Source organism: Coregonus clupeaformis, chromosome 16 (genome assembly GCF_020615455.1).
Source record: "Coregonus clupeaformis isolate EN_2021a chromosome 16, ASM2061545v1, whole genome shotgun sequence".
Classification (NCBI taxonomy): Eukaryota; Metazoa; Chordata; class Actinopteri; order Salmoniformes; family Salmonidae; genus Coregonus; species Coregonus clupeaformis.
The window spans coordinates 55,616,431-55,631,400 of NC_059207.1; the positions used below are offsets into that span (position 1 = coordinate 55,616,431).

At 43.4% G+C, this 14,970-nt stretch overlaps 1 protein-coding gene across 2 annotated transcripts in view; it reads left to right on the forward strand.

Annotated features, from left to right (window-relative positions):
• The window catches only part of castor1 (cytosolic arginine sensor for mTORC1 subunit 1), a 35,056-nt gene extending 20,482 nt beyond the window's left edge, over window positions 1–14,574 (forward strand). Inside the window, exons 2-9 of one of the 2 annotated variants that reach the window (XM_041901659.2) lie at window positions 1,737–1,807; window positions 5,847–6,040; window positions 6,725–6,896; window positions 9,875–9,998; window positions 10,265–10,375; window positions 10,597–10,679; window positions 10,818–10,912; window positions 13,199–14,574. In XM_041901659.2, the coding sequence (XP_041757593.1) occupies window positions 1,737–1,807; window positions 5,847–6,040; window positions 6,725–6,896; window positions 9,875–9,998; window positions 10,265–10,375; window positions 10,597–10,679; window positions 10,818–10,912; window positions 13,199–13,267 (919 nt within the window). In that variant the 3' untranslated portion in view covers window positions 13,268–14,574. The remainder of the gene's footprint in view (window positions 1–1,736; window positions 1,808–5,846; window positions 6,041–6,724; window positions 6,897–9,874; window positions 9,999–10,264; window positions 10,376–10,596; window positions 10,680–10,817; window positions 10,913–13,198) is intronic. The other variant, XM_041901660.2, reaches the window with a different exon arrangement.
• The last annotated feature ends 396 nt before the right edge of the window (window positions 14,575–14,970 follow it).

The window sequence follows — 14,970 nt, forward strand, 5'->3', positions numbered from 1 at the left end:
TATAACAAGTTAATGAAATGTTTATAGTTTTGTAATTAATGCGTTATGAATATGCAGTCAAAGTAAATTGTTACCAATTAGGCTAACTGTAGTGCCCTCTCCCTCTGGTATAAAAATAATTCATGAGCTTTTAATGTTTGGGCTGTGCACAGTTTTTTTTTTTCTATGAGAAGGTTAGCCTAAACAAAGCAGACAGAGGGTTGCTAGCACTGTCCTCTCTCCCTTCTTCTAGCAGGCTTAACAATAACAAGTGGAAAATCTAGCCCTAAATTCTGAAGCAAACTTTTTTAACATCCCCGTTCATACTCTGACAGGCCGGGCCCGGGTCCTTGGCACGGGCTACCTATCAGGAAGTAGCTGTAGAGCTGGACAGGGTGAGAGGTCAACAGGATGGGCTGGCTGGGAGGTGGCAGGAGACAATGGGCTGCTGAGTTAGCTCGCTGCCTCGCTCGCTCTACAGTCGGCTGGGTGGAGCTGTCAATTTTTTTCCCCTGTCACTGGCTGCGTCCGAAATGGCTCCCTATTCCTTCCTGTATGATGTGCAGTGCTCTACTTTTTATGCACTACCATAGGGCTCTGGTCAAAAGTAGTGCACTATGTAGGGAATAGGGTGCCATTTCGGACACACCCCTCTCTTTGGATGAATTGCCCCGTCTCATGGAACCAGCGGATTACGTTTTGCTGAGTAGGACCATATTCTAGTGTAATGCAGCTGGTGGGAGAGGGGATGATGGGGGGGGCAGCAGGGAGGGATGTTGCTGTCTGTTGCTGAGGGAACAAAAGGGAAGGATGTTGCACAGTTTAATCATTCAGAAGATTAGATGGTCTGACTCTGCAACTTTGCGCTCATGACAATGACCGTAGAAGTTGACTAGTATATAAACCTACAGCACAAACCGATCTGGGACAAGGCTGTCTGTCCTCTTCCATTTTGCAACAACCGCTTTGCAGGGGAGAGGGGTGGGGTTTAATGAGACTCGTATCATTATGCTGAATGCACTGACTTGCACTTTGTGAATCCTGCTCTTTCAGTATACTCCTCTCCTGGAAATATTCGCCTTTGTATTCTGCCCAGGGCCCGATCTCATCCCATAGTTCTCGTGAATGGATCTCTCTCCTGCTGTGCAGGGGACCGCCTGCCACAAAGACATTATGTGTCCCCGAAACTCCCCCTGTCCCAAATCTCCTCTTTCCCCTCTGTCGCTGAGACCTAAGTATTTTGGGTTCAGGCCTGAAGTGAATCCAGTCTGAATCCCCCGCTTACCCTAATGTCCCCAGTGCTCCCCACTGCTAGGCTGCACAGCAAAAGGCCTAACGAATGGGGCCCTCGAAAGAATGACCGTCCTGCCATCCCATCTTAGAACGGGTCTGGCTCTGCTCTCTCCAGGAAAAAAAAAGAAGGAAAAAAAGAACTGTGGGTGATTGAAGCAAAGCAGAACCTTGTTGGATTGGGTACACACATTGTGAGCAGAGTAGACCAAGCTGGGGGAATGTTGGCACAGTGAAGACTAGAGCTTGGCTTGGTGGTTGGCCAGCAGGCACTAGGCCTAAATCACCCTAACCCCGCACACACACACACACACACACACACACACACACACACACACACACACACACACACACACACACACACACACCCTTACCATCGCTATACTACACAGTAACACTCAGTGGCAATCTGTTGTTTAAGTTTGCCTCTGTCTATCCCTTTCTATCTCTCTCTGTCTCTATCTCAGATGCAAGTTCTTCAGTCTGACAGAGACCCCCGAGAACTACACTGTCGTCCTCGATGAAGAGGGATTTAAAGGTAAATGACTCCCCTACTTCTTATCAAGTTAACCAGAGGCACCACTTAACAAACCTCCATCCACTGCCTATTCTCAATCACACTCCCTTAGCATGCTGTAGGCTGAAGTCAACAACAACTTCGTCACATCACATGTTTTTTATGGCCCATTCTTATCTTTGATTCATATTATTCCCAGCATCTGTTTCTCACAAATGTAGTTGATATTACGGGCGCATAGTGCCTCCGGGCCTTCTCTCTTTCTATTTTAAGAGGTGAAAGCTGGTGCAGAGAAGCCACAAGGGCCTCCTTCTGACAAATGATTCTAATCAGAACAGTGGCCCTTTTGAAGGGGAATAGAGAGATAGAAAGTGAAGTGAGAGAGGTGGTAATGGGAGAGCGAGAGCAATAGGGGATGAGCGAGTGATGTTTAATTAGTGATTGAAGGGTCCTAGAACTGCCTGTTAATGTTGTGAATAAATAGCATAAGTTTCCCAGTCAACAAGTGTTCTTGTTCTTCTTCCCCTGAAGTAATATTTGAAATAGGCTACATAGAAACTAAGAAACATAATGCTATAGAGGATGAAATAACATAGCGACAAACACATTTCCTTTCGCAAACTCACAGCTGAATGCATACAAGGTTTAATCCAGTACAATGCGTTATTAGCCTGTGTCTAACTACAGTCGTGGTCAAAAGTTTTGAGAATGACACAAATATACATTTTCACAAAGTCTGCTGCCTCAGTTTTTATTATGGCAATTTGCATATACTCCAGAATGTTATGAAGAGTGATCAGATGAATTGCAAAGTCCCTCTTTGCCATGAAAATGAACTTAATCCCAAAAAAACATTTCCACAGCATTTCAGCCCTGCCACAAAAGGACCAGCTGACATCATGTCAGTGATTCTCTTGTTAACACAGGTGAGAGTGTTGACAAGGACAAGGCTGGAGATCACTCTGTCATGCTGATTGAGTTAGAATAACAGACTGGAAGCTTTAAAAGGAGGGTGGTGCTTGAAATCATTGTTCTTCCTCTGTTAACCATGGTTACCTGCAAGGAAACGCATGCCGTCATCATTGCTTTGCACGAAAAGGGCTTCACAGGCAAGGATATTGCTGCTAGTAAGATTGCACCTAAATCAACCATTTATTGGATCATCATGAACTTCAAGGAGAGAGGTTCAATTGTTGTGAAGAAGGCTTCAGGGCGCCCAAGAAAGTCCAGCAAGCGCCAGGACCGTCTCCTAAAGTTGATTCAGCTGCGGGATCGGGGCACCACCAGTGCAGAGCTTGCTCAGGAATAGCAGCAGGCAGGTGTGAGTGCATCTGCACGCACAGTGAGGCAAAGACTTTTGGAGGATGACTTGGTGTCAAGAAGGGTAGCGAGGAAGCCACTTCTCTCCAGGAAAAACATCAGGAACAGACTGATATTCTGCAAAGGGTACAGGGATTGGACTGCTGAGGACTGGGGTAAAGTCATTTTCTCTGATGAATCCCCTTTCCGATTGTTTGGGGCATCCGGAAAAAAGCTTGTCCGGGGGAAGTCAAGGTGAGCGCTACCATCAGTCCTGTGTCATGCCAACAGTAAAGCATCCTGAGACCATTCATGTGTTGGGTTGCTTCTCAGCCAAGGGAGTGGGCTCACTCACAATTTTGCTTAAGAACACAGCCATGAATAAAGAATGGTACCAACACATCCTCAGAGAGCAACTTCTCCCAACCATCCAAGAACAGTTTGGTGACGACCAATGCCTTTTCCAGCATGATGGAGCACCTTGCCATAAGGCAAAAGTGATAACTAAGTGGCTCGGGGAACAAAACATCGAAATTTTGGGTCCATGGCCAGGAAACTCCCCAGACCTTAATCCCATTGAGAACTTGTGGTCAATCATCAAGAGGCAGGTGGACAAACAAAACCCCACAAACTCCAAGCATTGATTATGCAAGAATGGGCTGCCATCAGTCAGAATGTGGCCCAGAAGTTAATTGATAGCATGCCAGGGCGGATTGCAGAGGTCTTGAAAAAGAAGGGTCAACACTGCAAACATTGACTCTTTGCATAAACTTAATGTAATTGTCAATAAAAGCCTTTGATACTTATGGAATGCTTGTAATTATACTTCAGTATACCATAGTAACATCTGACAAAAATATCTAAAAACACTGAAGCAGCAAACTTTGTGAAGACCAATACTTGTGATTCTCTCAACTTTTGACCACGACTGTACATATACATGGTGGTTGTTCACCAGGACCATCTTACTCAGTGAATTTCATAAAAATAAAAATAGTGAAACATTAAAGTATACAACTACACGAAATATATTCACTTGTCACCAAATAACTGATTTAAAACACTGTTTTGCAATGAAGGTCTACAGTAACCTCAACAGCACTCTCTGGGGTAGCAGCATGGTGAAGTCGGAGGACAGACATTTTCCGTCCTCCTCTGGGTACATTGACTTCAATACAATCCTAGGAGGCTCATGGTTCTCACACCCTTCCATAGACTTACACAGTAATTACGACAACTTCTGGAGGATGTCCTCCAACCTATCAGAGCTCTTGCATGAACTGACATGTTGTCACCCCAATCAAAGGATCAGAGAATGAATCTAGTACTGAAGCATAAACTACAGCTAGCTAGCACTCCAGTGCATCAAATGTGGTTAGTAGTGGACTCAGAGAGAGAGAGAGAGACAATACCGTTTTGAACAAATTAATTTCTTAAATGGGTTGGGAAGGGAGAGAGACGGGTTTACTAACGTGTTAGTTCTAGTAGCTATGTTGACTATGACGTTAGCTAATATGGTGGCAACGATGTAGGCTGTGTTTAGCGGTTATGATATGAAGGTTTGGCTTGGAAAGGTTTTTTTCACCTGGTCATAGAGAGCTAATGTGTTGTGCACTGAAGTTCACAAGCAAAGGGAAAAGGTGAGAGGAGGTATTGAATGTGTCAATCTGTCACCTTGATTACTCCAATTTGTCTCTCGACGTGCACTTTTGTTATAAACTTTCATTTGTAGGTTAGGTTGTAGCAACCTCATGTTGGGTATAGGGAACATTCAAGTATCATGTAGTAGCCTAAACCTATCGATGTTACATTGAGCTGGGTGAATGGAATATGAATAACATTCATCCAATATGCTGTAATAGAAATAAAATAAATGTTCCTCCCTAATCGTAAACGGCACCGACCGCCACTGTTGTGCACATATCCTAGTTTGCGACTCCATATCCAAGGTTCCTTCCCCTTAGTTTTAAACACACACCTCTTTCCCAGGTAGCTGCCAGGCCAGGCTAGCTACTGTTGATAGCCTGTTTGGGGAAGTGGTGAGGACTGAGCAGGATCCTGTCTGTGGGTCAATTTAGACCCCCTAGGCCCAGTAGGGAACAGTGTTGTTTTCCCTGGCCAGTGCCCATCCGGTGTGAATAGACTGATGCAAACAGAGCGGAGAGTTAGAGGAGGGCCTGGTTGAACTCTGACTCTTGACACCTGCCCAGACCCCACACACCGTCTAGCGATAGAAGTAACCTACTGCTCCAGAATCACCTTACCCTCCCCAAATCTTAATCTCAACCACTTAGAGGTACAACTACAAAACTGACCTTAGATCAGTCTCTTGGGGAAACTCCATCCTGTAGAGAGCATATGGGTATGTTGTGGAGAGTTGTTTTGATGCCATGACATAGGATCCACTTCCTGGTTGTAACTCATAGCTGAGTGATAGTTTATAAATAGCATAGGAATTTTAGACCCCCGTGAAGGAAGGGGCTGGCAGTGGGGGTGGAGTTCAGAGGAAATTACTTAAAGCAGCTGTGTAGACATGGCTTGAGGCTAGTTTGGGAAAGTAACAACTTTGTATTTGGCCTGTATTTACGTTAGTTTAGAAAGTAGGCCTAACTTTAGCTGTGAGTTTTTTGTTCAATACAGTATAGCCCCCCCCAGTAATTTTCTAACGGTCCCCTGGTGGATGTGCTAGTCTTTGCTTGAGTGAAATCTGTGTGTTTGCATGTGTCTGCTCCCTGTCCTGACGTGACCCTCACCCCTCCAGAGCTACAGCCCTCGGAGCACCTTCAGGTGGAGGGTTCCGTGTGGCTGCCACTCAATGTCGTCTCCAACGGCAACGCTTCTAGCAGCTCGCAGGCGGTGGGCGTGACCAAGATTGCGAAGTCCGTCATCGCCCCGTTGGCCCAGCAGCACGTGTCCGTCTTCATGCTGTCCACCTATCAGACGGACTTCATCCTGGTGAGTCCGCAAACTGTGGCTGTAATTCCGACCAGTTATTACCTGGGGCTTATTGGGTTGGCTGATACACTAATTTATTGTTCTTCTACAACATAATGGGCCTTAATGTCCAGACAGAAATGATGTAATGTTACACCCTCCTAAACATGCCCCTGGTGTCTAACCATGACAGAGTTGCTAAGAGAGAGGCTGTATATTCTGTATTATTTGTCGACTTGACGTTTTAACAGGTGAGGTATTAACAACCACTGTACTGAGAACCGGAACTTAGCTGAATATTCAAATAGCAGTTGTTGATGTCTCACCAGTGAAAGTGATAAGTGGGCAGAAATGGAAAACATAGTGCCAGACGGCCCTGTCAGCAAATATGTTAATTCCTGACATAGTTCTCCAGAGTTCATGGGCTCTGTTATGGCAAGACAAAAGACAGTGGTAGTGTCAAAAGAGAGCGAGCATATTACAAAAGGGTGGTAGTAAAAACTCAAAACATAGCATTTTTTTACGACATTGATAAGTTGTGATGACCTATGGATATGCGGAGCAGTCTATTTCTGTCACACTTCAAACTCAATAAGTGTTGAGCCAGGTAGTTGACTATTTGAAGTGTTACAGAATATTCTGACTACAAAGTAAGCTTTTTTTCACACTGTCAGAATGTAACCCCAGTACCTGTTGTCTCCTCAGGTGCGGGAGAAGGACCTGGCTGTAGTTATCCACACTCTGGAGGAAGAGTTCAACATCTACAGAGAGGTGGGGGGAGAGTACTCAGCTGTACTCAGCCAAGATGTCCACAATGGCTTCCAGAAGAACGGCAAAGAATGTACGGTTCAGGAGAGAGGGATGAGGGAGAAGAGAGGTAGGGGGAAGGACGGGAGAGAAGGATAGAGGGAGACAGGATGGAATGTGCAACAAATGTGCATTAACACCAAAGTTCACCCATTTTTGGATTTGACATGCAGTTAAATCCATTATCTCTGACTCATAGCTGATGCATACAGTGCATTCGGAAAGTATTCAGACCCCTTGACTTTTTCCACATTACAGCCATATTCTAAAATGGAATACTTTTGTTTTTTTCCACCCTCCTCAATCTACACACAATACCCCATAATGACAAAGCAAAAACAGTTGTTTATTTTTTATTTTTTATGGAAATATCACATTTACATACAGTACCATTCAAAGGTTTGGACACACATACTCATTCAAGGGTTTTCTTTATTTTTACTATTTTCTACATTGTAGAATAATAGTGAAGACATCAAAACTATGAAAGAACACTATATGGAATCATGTAGGAACCAAAAAAGTGTTAAACAAATCAAAATATATTTTTGATTCCTCAAAGTAGCCACCCTTTGCCTTGATGACAGCTTTGCACACTCTTGGCATTCTCTCAACCAGCTTCATGAGGTAGTCACCTGGAATGCATTTCAATTAACAGGTGTTCCTTCTTAAAAGTTAATTTGTGCGTTTGAGACAATCAGTTGTGTTGTGACAAGGTAGGGGGGGTGGTATACAGAAGATAGCCCTATTTGGTAAAAGACCAAGTCCATATTATGGCAAGAACAGCTCAAATAAGCAAAGAGAAACGACAGTCCATCATTACTTTAAGACATGAAGGTCTGTCAATACTGAAAATGTAAAGAACTTTGAAGTTCCTTGAATTCTAAATAAATCACAGACAGTGTCACCAGCAAAGCACCTCCACGCCATCACACCTCCCCCTCCATGCTTCACGGTGGGAACCACACATGTGAAGATCATCTGTTCACCTACTCTGCCTCTCACAAAGACATGGTGGTTGGAACCAAAAATCTCAAATTTGGACTTCCACCGGTCTAATGTCCATTGCTCGTGTTTCTTGGCCCAAGCAAGTATCTTCATCTTATTGGTGTCCTTTAGTAGTGGTATCTTTGCAGAAATTCGACCATGAAGGCCTGATACACACAGTCTCCTCTGAACAGTTGATGTTGAGATGTGTCCGTTACTTGAACTCTGTGAAGCATTTATTTGGGCTACAATCTGAGGCTGGTAACTCTAATTAACTTATCCTCTGCAGCAGAGGTAACTCTGGGTCTTTCCTTTCCTGTGGCGGTCCTCATGAGAGCCAGTTTCATCATAGCGCTTGATGGTTTTTGTGACTGCACTTGAAGAAACTTTCAAAGTTCTTTAAATGTTCCGTATTGACCTTCATGTCTTAAAGTAATGATGGACTGTCGTTTCTCTTTGCTTATTTTAGCTGACCTTGCCATAATATGGACTTGGTCTTTTACCAAATAGGGCTATCTTCTGTATACCACTCCCCCTACCTTGTCACAACACAACTGATTGTCTCAAACGCACAAATTAACTTTTAAGAAGGCACACCTGTTAATTGAAATGCATTCCAGGTGACTACCTCATGAAGCTGGTTGAGAGAATGCAAAGAGTTTTCAAAGCTGTCATCAAGGCAAAGGGTGGCTACTTTAAAGAATCTCAAATTTAAAATAGATTTTGATTTGTTTAACACTTTTTTGGTTACTACATGATTCCATATGTGTTATTTCATAGTTTTGATGTCTTCAATATTATTCTACAATGTAGAAAATAGTAAAAATAAAGAAAAACCCTTGAATGAGTAGGTGTGTCCAAACTTTTGACTGGTACTGTAAGTATTCAGACCCTTTACTCAGTACTTTGTTGAAGCACCTTTGGCAGCGCTTACAGCCTCAAGTCTTCTTGGGTATGACGCTACAAGCTTGGCACACCTGTATTTGGGGAGTTTGTCCTATTCCTCTCTGCAGATCCTCTCCAGCTCTGCCAGGTTGGATGGGGAGCATCGCTGCACAGCTATTTTCAGGTCTCTCCAGAGATGTTAGATCGGGTTCAGGTCCGGGCTCTGTCTGGGCCACTCAAGGACATTGTCCCGAAGCCACTCCTGCGTTGTCTTGGCTGTGTGCTGAGGGTCGTTGTCCTGCTGGAAGGTGAACCTTCGCCCCAGTCTGAGGTCCTGAGCGCTATGGAGCAGGTTTTCATCAAGGATCTCTCTGTACTTTGCTCCGTTCATCTTTCCCTCAATCCTGACTAGTCTCCCAGTCCCTGCCCCTGAAAAACATCCCCACAGCATTATGCTGCCACCACCATGCTTCACCGTAGGGATGGTGCCAGGTTTCATCCAGACGTGACGCTTGGCATTCAGGCCAAAGAGTTCAATCTTGGTTTCATCAGACCGGAGAGTCTTTTAGTTGCCTTTTGGCAAACTCCAAGCGGGCTGTCGTGCCTTTTACTGAGGAGTGGCTTCCATCTGGCCACTCTACCATAAAGGCCTGATTGGTAGAGTGCTGCAGAGATGGGAGAACCTTCCAGAAGGACAACCATCTCCACAGAAGAACTCTGGAGCTCTGTCGGTGACCATCGGGTTCTTGGTCACCTCCCTGACCAAGGCCCTTCTCCCGCGATTGCTCAGTTTGGCCGGGCGGCCAGCTCTAGTAAGAGTCTTGGTGGTTGTAAACTTCTTCTCCAATCAAGTTGTAGAAACATCTCAAGCATGATCAATGGAAACAGGATGCACCTGAGCTCAATTTCGAGTCTCATAGCAAAAGGTCTGAATACTTATGTAAATAAGGTATTAATGTTTTATTTTTTGAATTAATTTCCAAAAAGTCTGTTTTGGCTTTGTCATTATTGGGTATTGCGTGTAGATTGATGATGGGGAAAAAATATTTAATCCATTTTAGAATAAGGCTGTAACGTAACAAAATGTGGATAAAGTCAAGGGGTCTGAATACTTTCATGCATGGTTGAGGTTGTAAACCAATGAAATCTAACTCGACATTCTCCTTTTGTCTCCAGCCCCCCAGCCTACAGTACACCCGGTGCTGATACCACCGAACCAGTTCTGTGTGATGAGTCTAGACCCAGACACTCTGCCTGCCATTGCCACCACACTTATCGATGTGCTCTTCTACTCCAACAGGTGCAACCTGCTCTCGCATACAGTGCACTTCCTTGGTGACCTTTTCTCAGAGTTATAGCCTTACTAATAGAAACGATGAGCACTGTGTAAAACCATTCATTAATACGGGGTTGATCATAACTTAGGGGGGTACATTTTGCCTTTGAGCAAAATATCCTGTCAATTATTTGATAATGACCGGAAAAAGTTTTTGTCGTTTTTGTCTGGAAACATTAACGTGGAAGACCCTACAGTCCTGATAAAGTGTACACTATTTTCTCCCCCAGTCCTAAAGAGGGCGCTCTTCCCAGCCAGGATCTGGACTGTATCAAGTTCTTCTCCTTCTCCCTGATCGATGGCTACGTCTCTCTGGTCATGGACACTGAGGCACAGAGACAGTAAGACTCATCTCCTCTCACCTCTCTTAAATCTGAGCTGCCCAGAATCTCTCACATGACACACTGGGTAGTCTCGCTCACCAGAATCTGGGCGCTCCGCTACAGTGGCAGGAAGAAGAGACTACTCTGCCGGTGGTCACTGCTGTTGCATCTGTGTGTCGGTGGGTAGTTGGACGGATCATGTTGGTAACAGCAATGTGTGTGTTTGTCTTCTCTTCTAGGTTCCCTGCTGATCTTCTCTTCACAAGTTCCTCCAGGGAGCTGTGGAGGATGGTGCGCATTGGGGGACAGCCTCTGGGTTTCGGTAGGCTACCCTTTTAATCCTATGTATTATTAATATAAAGACCCACTGTAAGTATGGGATTGGGATTCAATCATGCCCACTAATATTTTAGTGTATCTCTCTCTCTCTCTCTCGCTCTCTCCGCGCCTTGTTTTCCAGACGAGTGTGGCATTGTTGCCCAGATATCCCAGCCTTTAGCCGACAGTGACATCTCCGCCTATTATATCAGCACCTTCAGCTTCGACCATGCCCTGGTGAGTAAGCCTTCAGCTGCTGATGTGAGTTACACCAAGCTTTACTCTACATACAGTGGGGGAAAAAGTATTTAGTCAGCCACCAATTGTGCAAGTTCTCCCACTTAAAAAGATGAGAGAGGCCTGTAATTTTCATCATAGGTACACGTCAACTATGACAGACAAAATGAGGAAAAAAAATCCAGAAAATCACATTGTAGGATTTTTAATGAATTTATTTGCAAATTATGGTGGAAAATAAGTATTTGGTCACCTACAAACAAGCAAGATTTCTGGCTATCACAGACCTGTAACTTCTTCTTTAAGAGACTCCTCTGTCCTCCACTCGTTACCTGTATTAATGGCACCTGTTTGAACTTGTTATCAGTATAAAAGACACCTGTCCACAACCTCAAACAGTCACACTCCAAACTCCACTATGGCCAAGACCAAAGAGCTGTCAAAGGACACCAGAAACAAAATTGTAGACCTGCACCAGGTTGGGAAGACTGAATCTGCAATAGGTAAGCAGCTTGGTTTGAAGAAATCAACTGTGGGAGCAATTATTAGAAAATGGAAGACATACAAGACCACTGATAATCTCCCTCGATTTGGGGCTCCACGCAAGATCTCACCCCGTGGGGTCAAAATGATCACAAGAACGGTGAGCAAAAATCCCAGAACCACACGGGGGGACCTAGTGAATGACCTGCAGAGAGCTGGGACCAAAGTAACAAAGCCTACCATCAGTAACACACTACGCCGCCCAGGGACTCAAATCCTGCAGTGCCAGACGTGTCCCCCTGCTTAAGCCAGTACATGTCCAGGCCCATCTGAAGTTTGCTAGAGTGCATTTGGATGATCCAGAAGAGGATTGGGAGAATGTCATATGGTCAGATGAAACCAAAATAGAACTTTTTGGTAAAAACTCAACTCGTCGTGTTTGGAGGACAAATAATGCTGAGTTGCATCCAAAGAACACCATACCTACTGTGAAGCATGGGGGTGGAAACATCATGCTTTGGGCTGTTTTTCTGCAAAGGGACCAGGACGACTGATCCGTGTAAAGGAAAGAATGAATGGGGCCATGTATCGTGAGATTTTGAGTGAAAACCTCCTTCCATCAGCAAGGGCATTGAAGATGAAACGTGGCTGGGTCTTTCAGCATGACAATGATCCCAAACACACCGCCCGAGCAACGAAGGAGTGGCTTCGTAAGAAGCATTTCAAGGTCCTGGAGTGGCCTAGCCAGTCTCCAGATCTCAACCCCATAGAAAATCTTTGGAGGGAGTTGAAAGTCCGTGTTGCCCAGTGACAGCCCCAAAACATAACTGCTCTAGAGGAGATTTGCATGGAGGAATGGGCCAAAATACCAGCAACAGTGTGTGAAAACCTTGTGAAGACTTACAGAAAACGTTTGACCTGTGTCATTGCCAACAAAGGGTATATAACAAAGTATTGAGAAACTTTTTTGTTATTGACCAAATACTTATTTTCCACCATAATTTGCAAATAAATTCATTACAAATCCTACAATGTGATTTTCTGGAAAAAAAATTCTCATTTTGTCTGTCATAGTTGATGTGTACCTATGATGAAAATTACAGGCCTCTCTCATCTTTTTAAGTTGGTGGCTGACTAAATACTTTTTTTCCCTACTGTAACTTGGAATTTAGAACTCTAGAAGGGGGGTATTTTCTGATTCTGACCAACGGAGGGCACTGTTCGCTAGAGATTCAGGGTAGTGTGCAATGAATGCCATGATAATTTATCTAAGGCTAAACTACAGTAACAGGTGTTTGTGCAACAGGACTTTGACATATCTGGTCACAGAAATCAATGAACGTCAGGCTCATCAATGACATAATTAATGTCTGATTTGTCATAGAAGTATCAACAGGGCAGATATGCAAAACGGATAACGCTAAATCATCGGCTTCCCATGGACTTTACAACTTGTATGTTGGTCTGACGTCAGCAGTGTCTTTCTACGCTACCTACATAGTTGGCACTTGAATGACACTGATAGTGACGTGAGGAGATGAATATCTGACTTAACAAACTGTTTTAATCTCCCCCTAGCCCTTTTATCTTCAAACCTACATCAAATGTCAGTCGAACGAGACCAAGATAAAAGGCTTTTGATAATATGATGTGTTATTGAAATACCCCTGTGGTCTATCCTATGTAGGAAAAACCACACAGATACCTTACACTTTGGAGATGAGACATCAGTTAGAATGCTTCTCGATTCTGATAGCGTTGGAATAGGAATTGCAACCTCTCCTCTCCTATGTTCTACTCTAGGTCCCTGAGGAGGACATAGTGAGTGTGACTGAGATGCTCCAGCAGCACAGGAAAGAGCCAGACTGCTGATGGCGACCTGACGGCCTGGTCCGTACTACACCTCTCTCTTCGTGTCTTGGGCCTGGGGCAGTACAGGGCTGGAGAGAGATGCTAAATCTGTGCCTAGACTAGCACTGCAGCGTGAGCAGTATTAACCATGAACTTTGTTGCCATGACCACCAAAAGCGCTTCTAGTAGGTGGTGTCTGTGAAGAGAGCCTCTTGTCTTCCCAGACTCCTAAAGGAGACGACACCGATTGGATGAGGCCTGGACCCTGACCAATGCACACAGCGGGACAAGGGGATTGGTGAACTGAAGTCCAGTTGTGATGATGGTAACACTGTACTTAAGGACTGCAGGTATAATGCATTATGATGTGGTTATAATGAATGCATTGTAAGCCTATATAACCCCCTTATGATGTCTTATTATCCCATACCGAGAACTGACTAAATAACAGCAATTTTGTGTCAGTTGAAAATGTCCTACATAGAGCGATATAACATTAAAGGGAAAGAGAAAGGGGGATACCTATCATAGCCTAAGCCTTGTCATAATGCATTATAAAGGCTCATACACTCTTATAACAAGCAATAACACATTATACCTGTAGCCTTTTATAAAGTGTTTCCAAGGGGACTTTTCTTATGTTACTATCCTGCTTGCCGCAGGCCACAAACATGTTACTAGTACTGTAAACAACACTGCTGAGTCTTCCAGTTTTGTTTATATCGTAATAGTATGTGTCAAAGACCCCTTTTGTGTCAAAGGTCAAATTAGTTCATGTGTGAGTGAATTATGTAAAGCACAACTTAGGTTTGGTAACAAATGTCTCCATTGGTGCGTCGTATTCACCATATCTTCACAATTTGTACTTGTAGTAGGGCACGTAAATTGCCTAATCGTGAAGACACTCATTGAAGTGTCACCACAAAGTGTTATTTTGGCCAATTACGTTTTTGTGACATTCAAAAAAGGTCAAACTTGAAGTGTATTGGTGGAAATGATTCTGTTAATTGTTAAACATTCAGTGCTGTGATGCAGTTACAACATCAATAAAAGTTACTTTTTTTAAGGGTCAACATTTCTTTACTTTTGTAGCGTTGTATTTCCTTTGTTACGATCAACACTGTCTTATTTACATTTTATTTTTCAATTTGCACAATAAATAGAACTTTGTTTTTCATTTCCTTGTAGACTGAGAATGAAGCTACTAATATCACTAGAAATATTATTTTTCTTTGGTACAATTACATTTTGTACAATAAAAAAAATATATGTTCAGTGAAATATTCGTAAAATGTGCTGCTTTATTCAATAAAGACTATTGAATTAAATAATGTATTTCTGGACTTCATTATGGATACATTGTCACCTCAATTTGTGTAGATAACATTTATAATAAAATTTACTTTGAATGAATTTACACAAAAAATTGCTTGGACATGGGTGAGACATATTACACATACTTTGTCACACTATTAAGTGATGCAATGTCTGTCTGACAACCGTTACGTTGTTTTTCCTTCAGTCATACAGAGTAGACTACACTAAACCAGAAGATGTATCAAAATTCCACGAAAATGTGACGTATTATTACTTTTTTTGTGTTTCCATGCATCTTGTTTTAGAGACACCAGTCATACAGTATTAGTGAGTCGATCAACCCCATCATTAGTGTCTCCATGGCTCACCAGCACAGAACAACTTTAACAGACTTTGGTAAATATGTC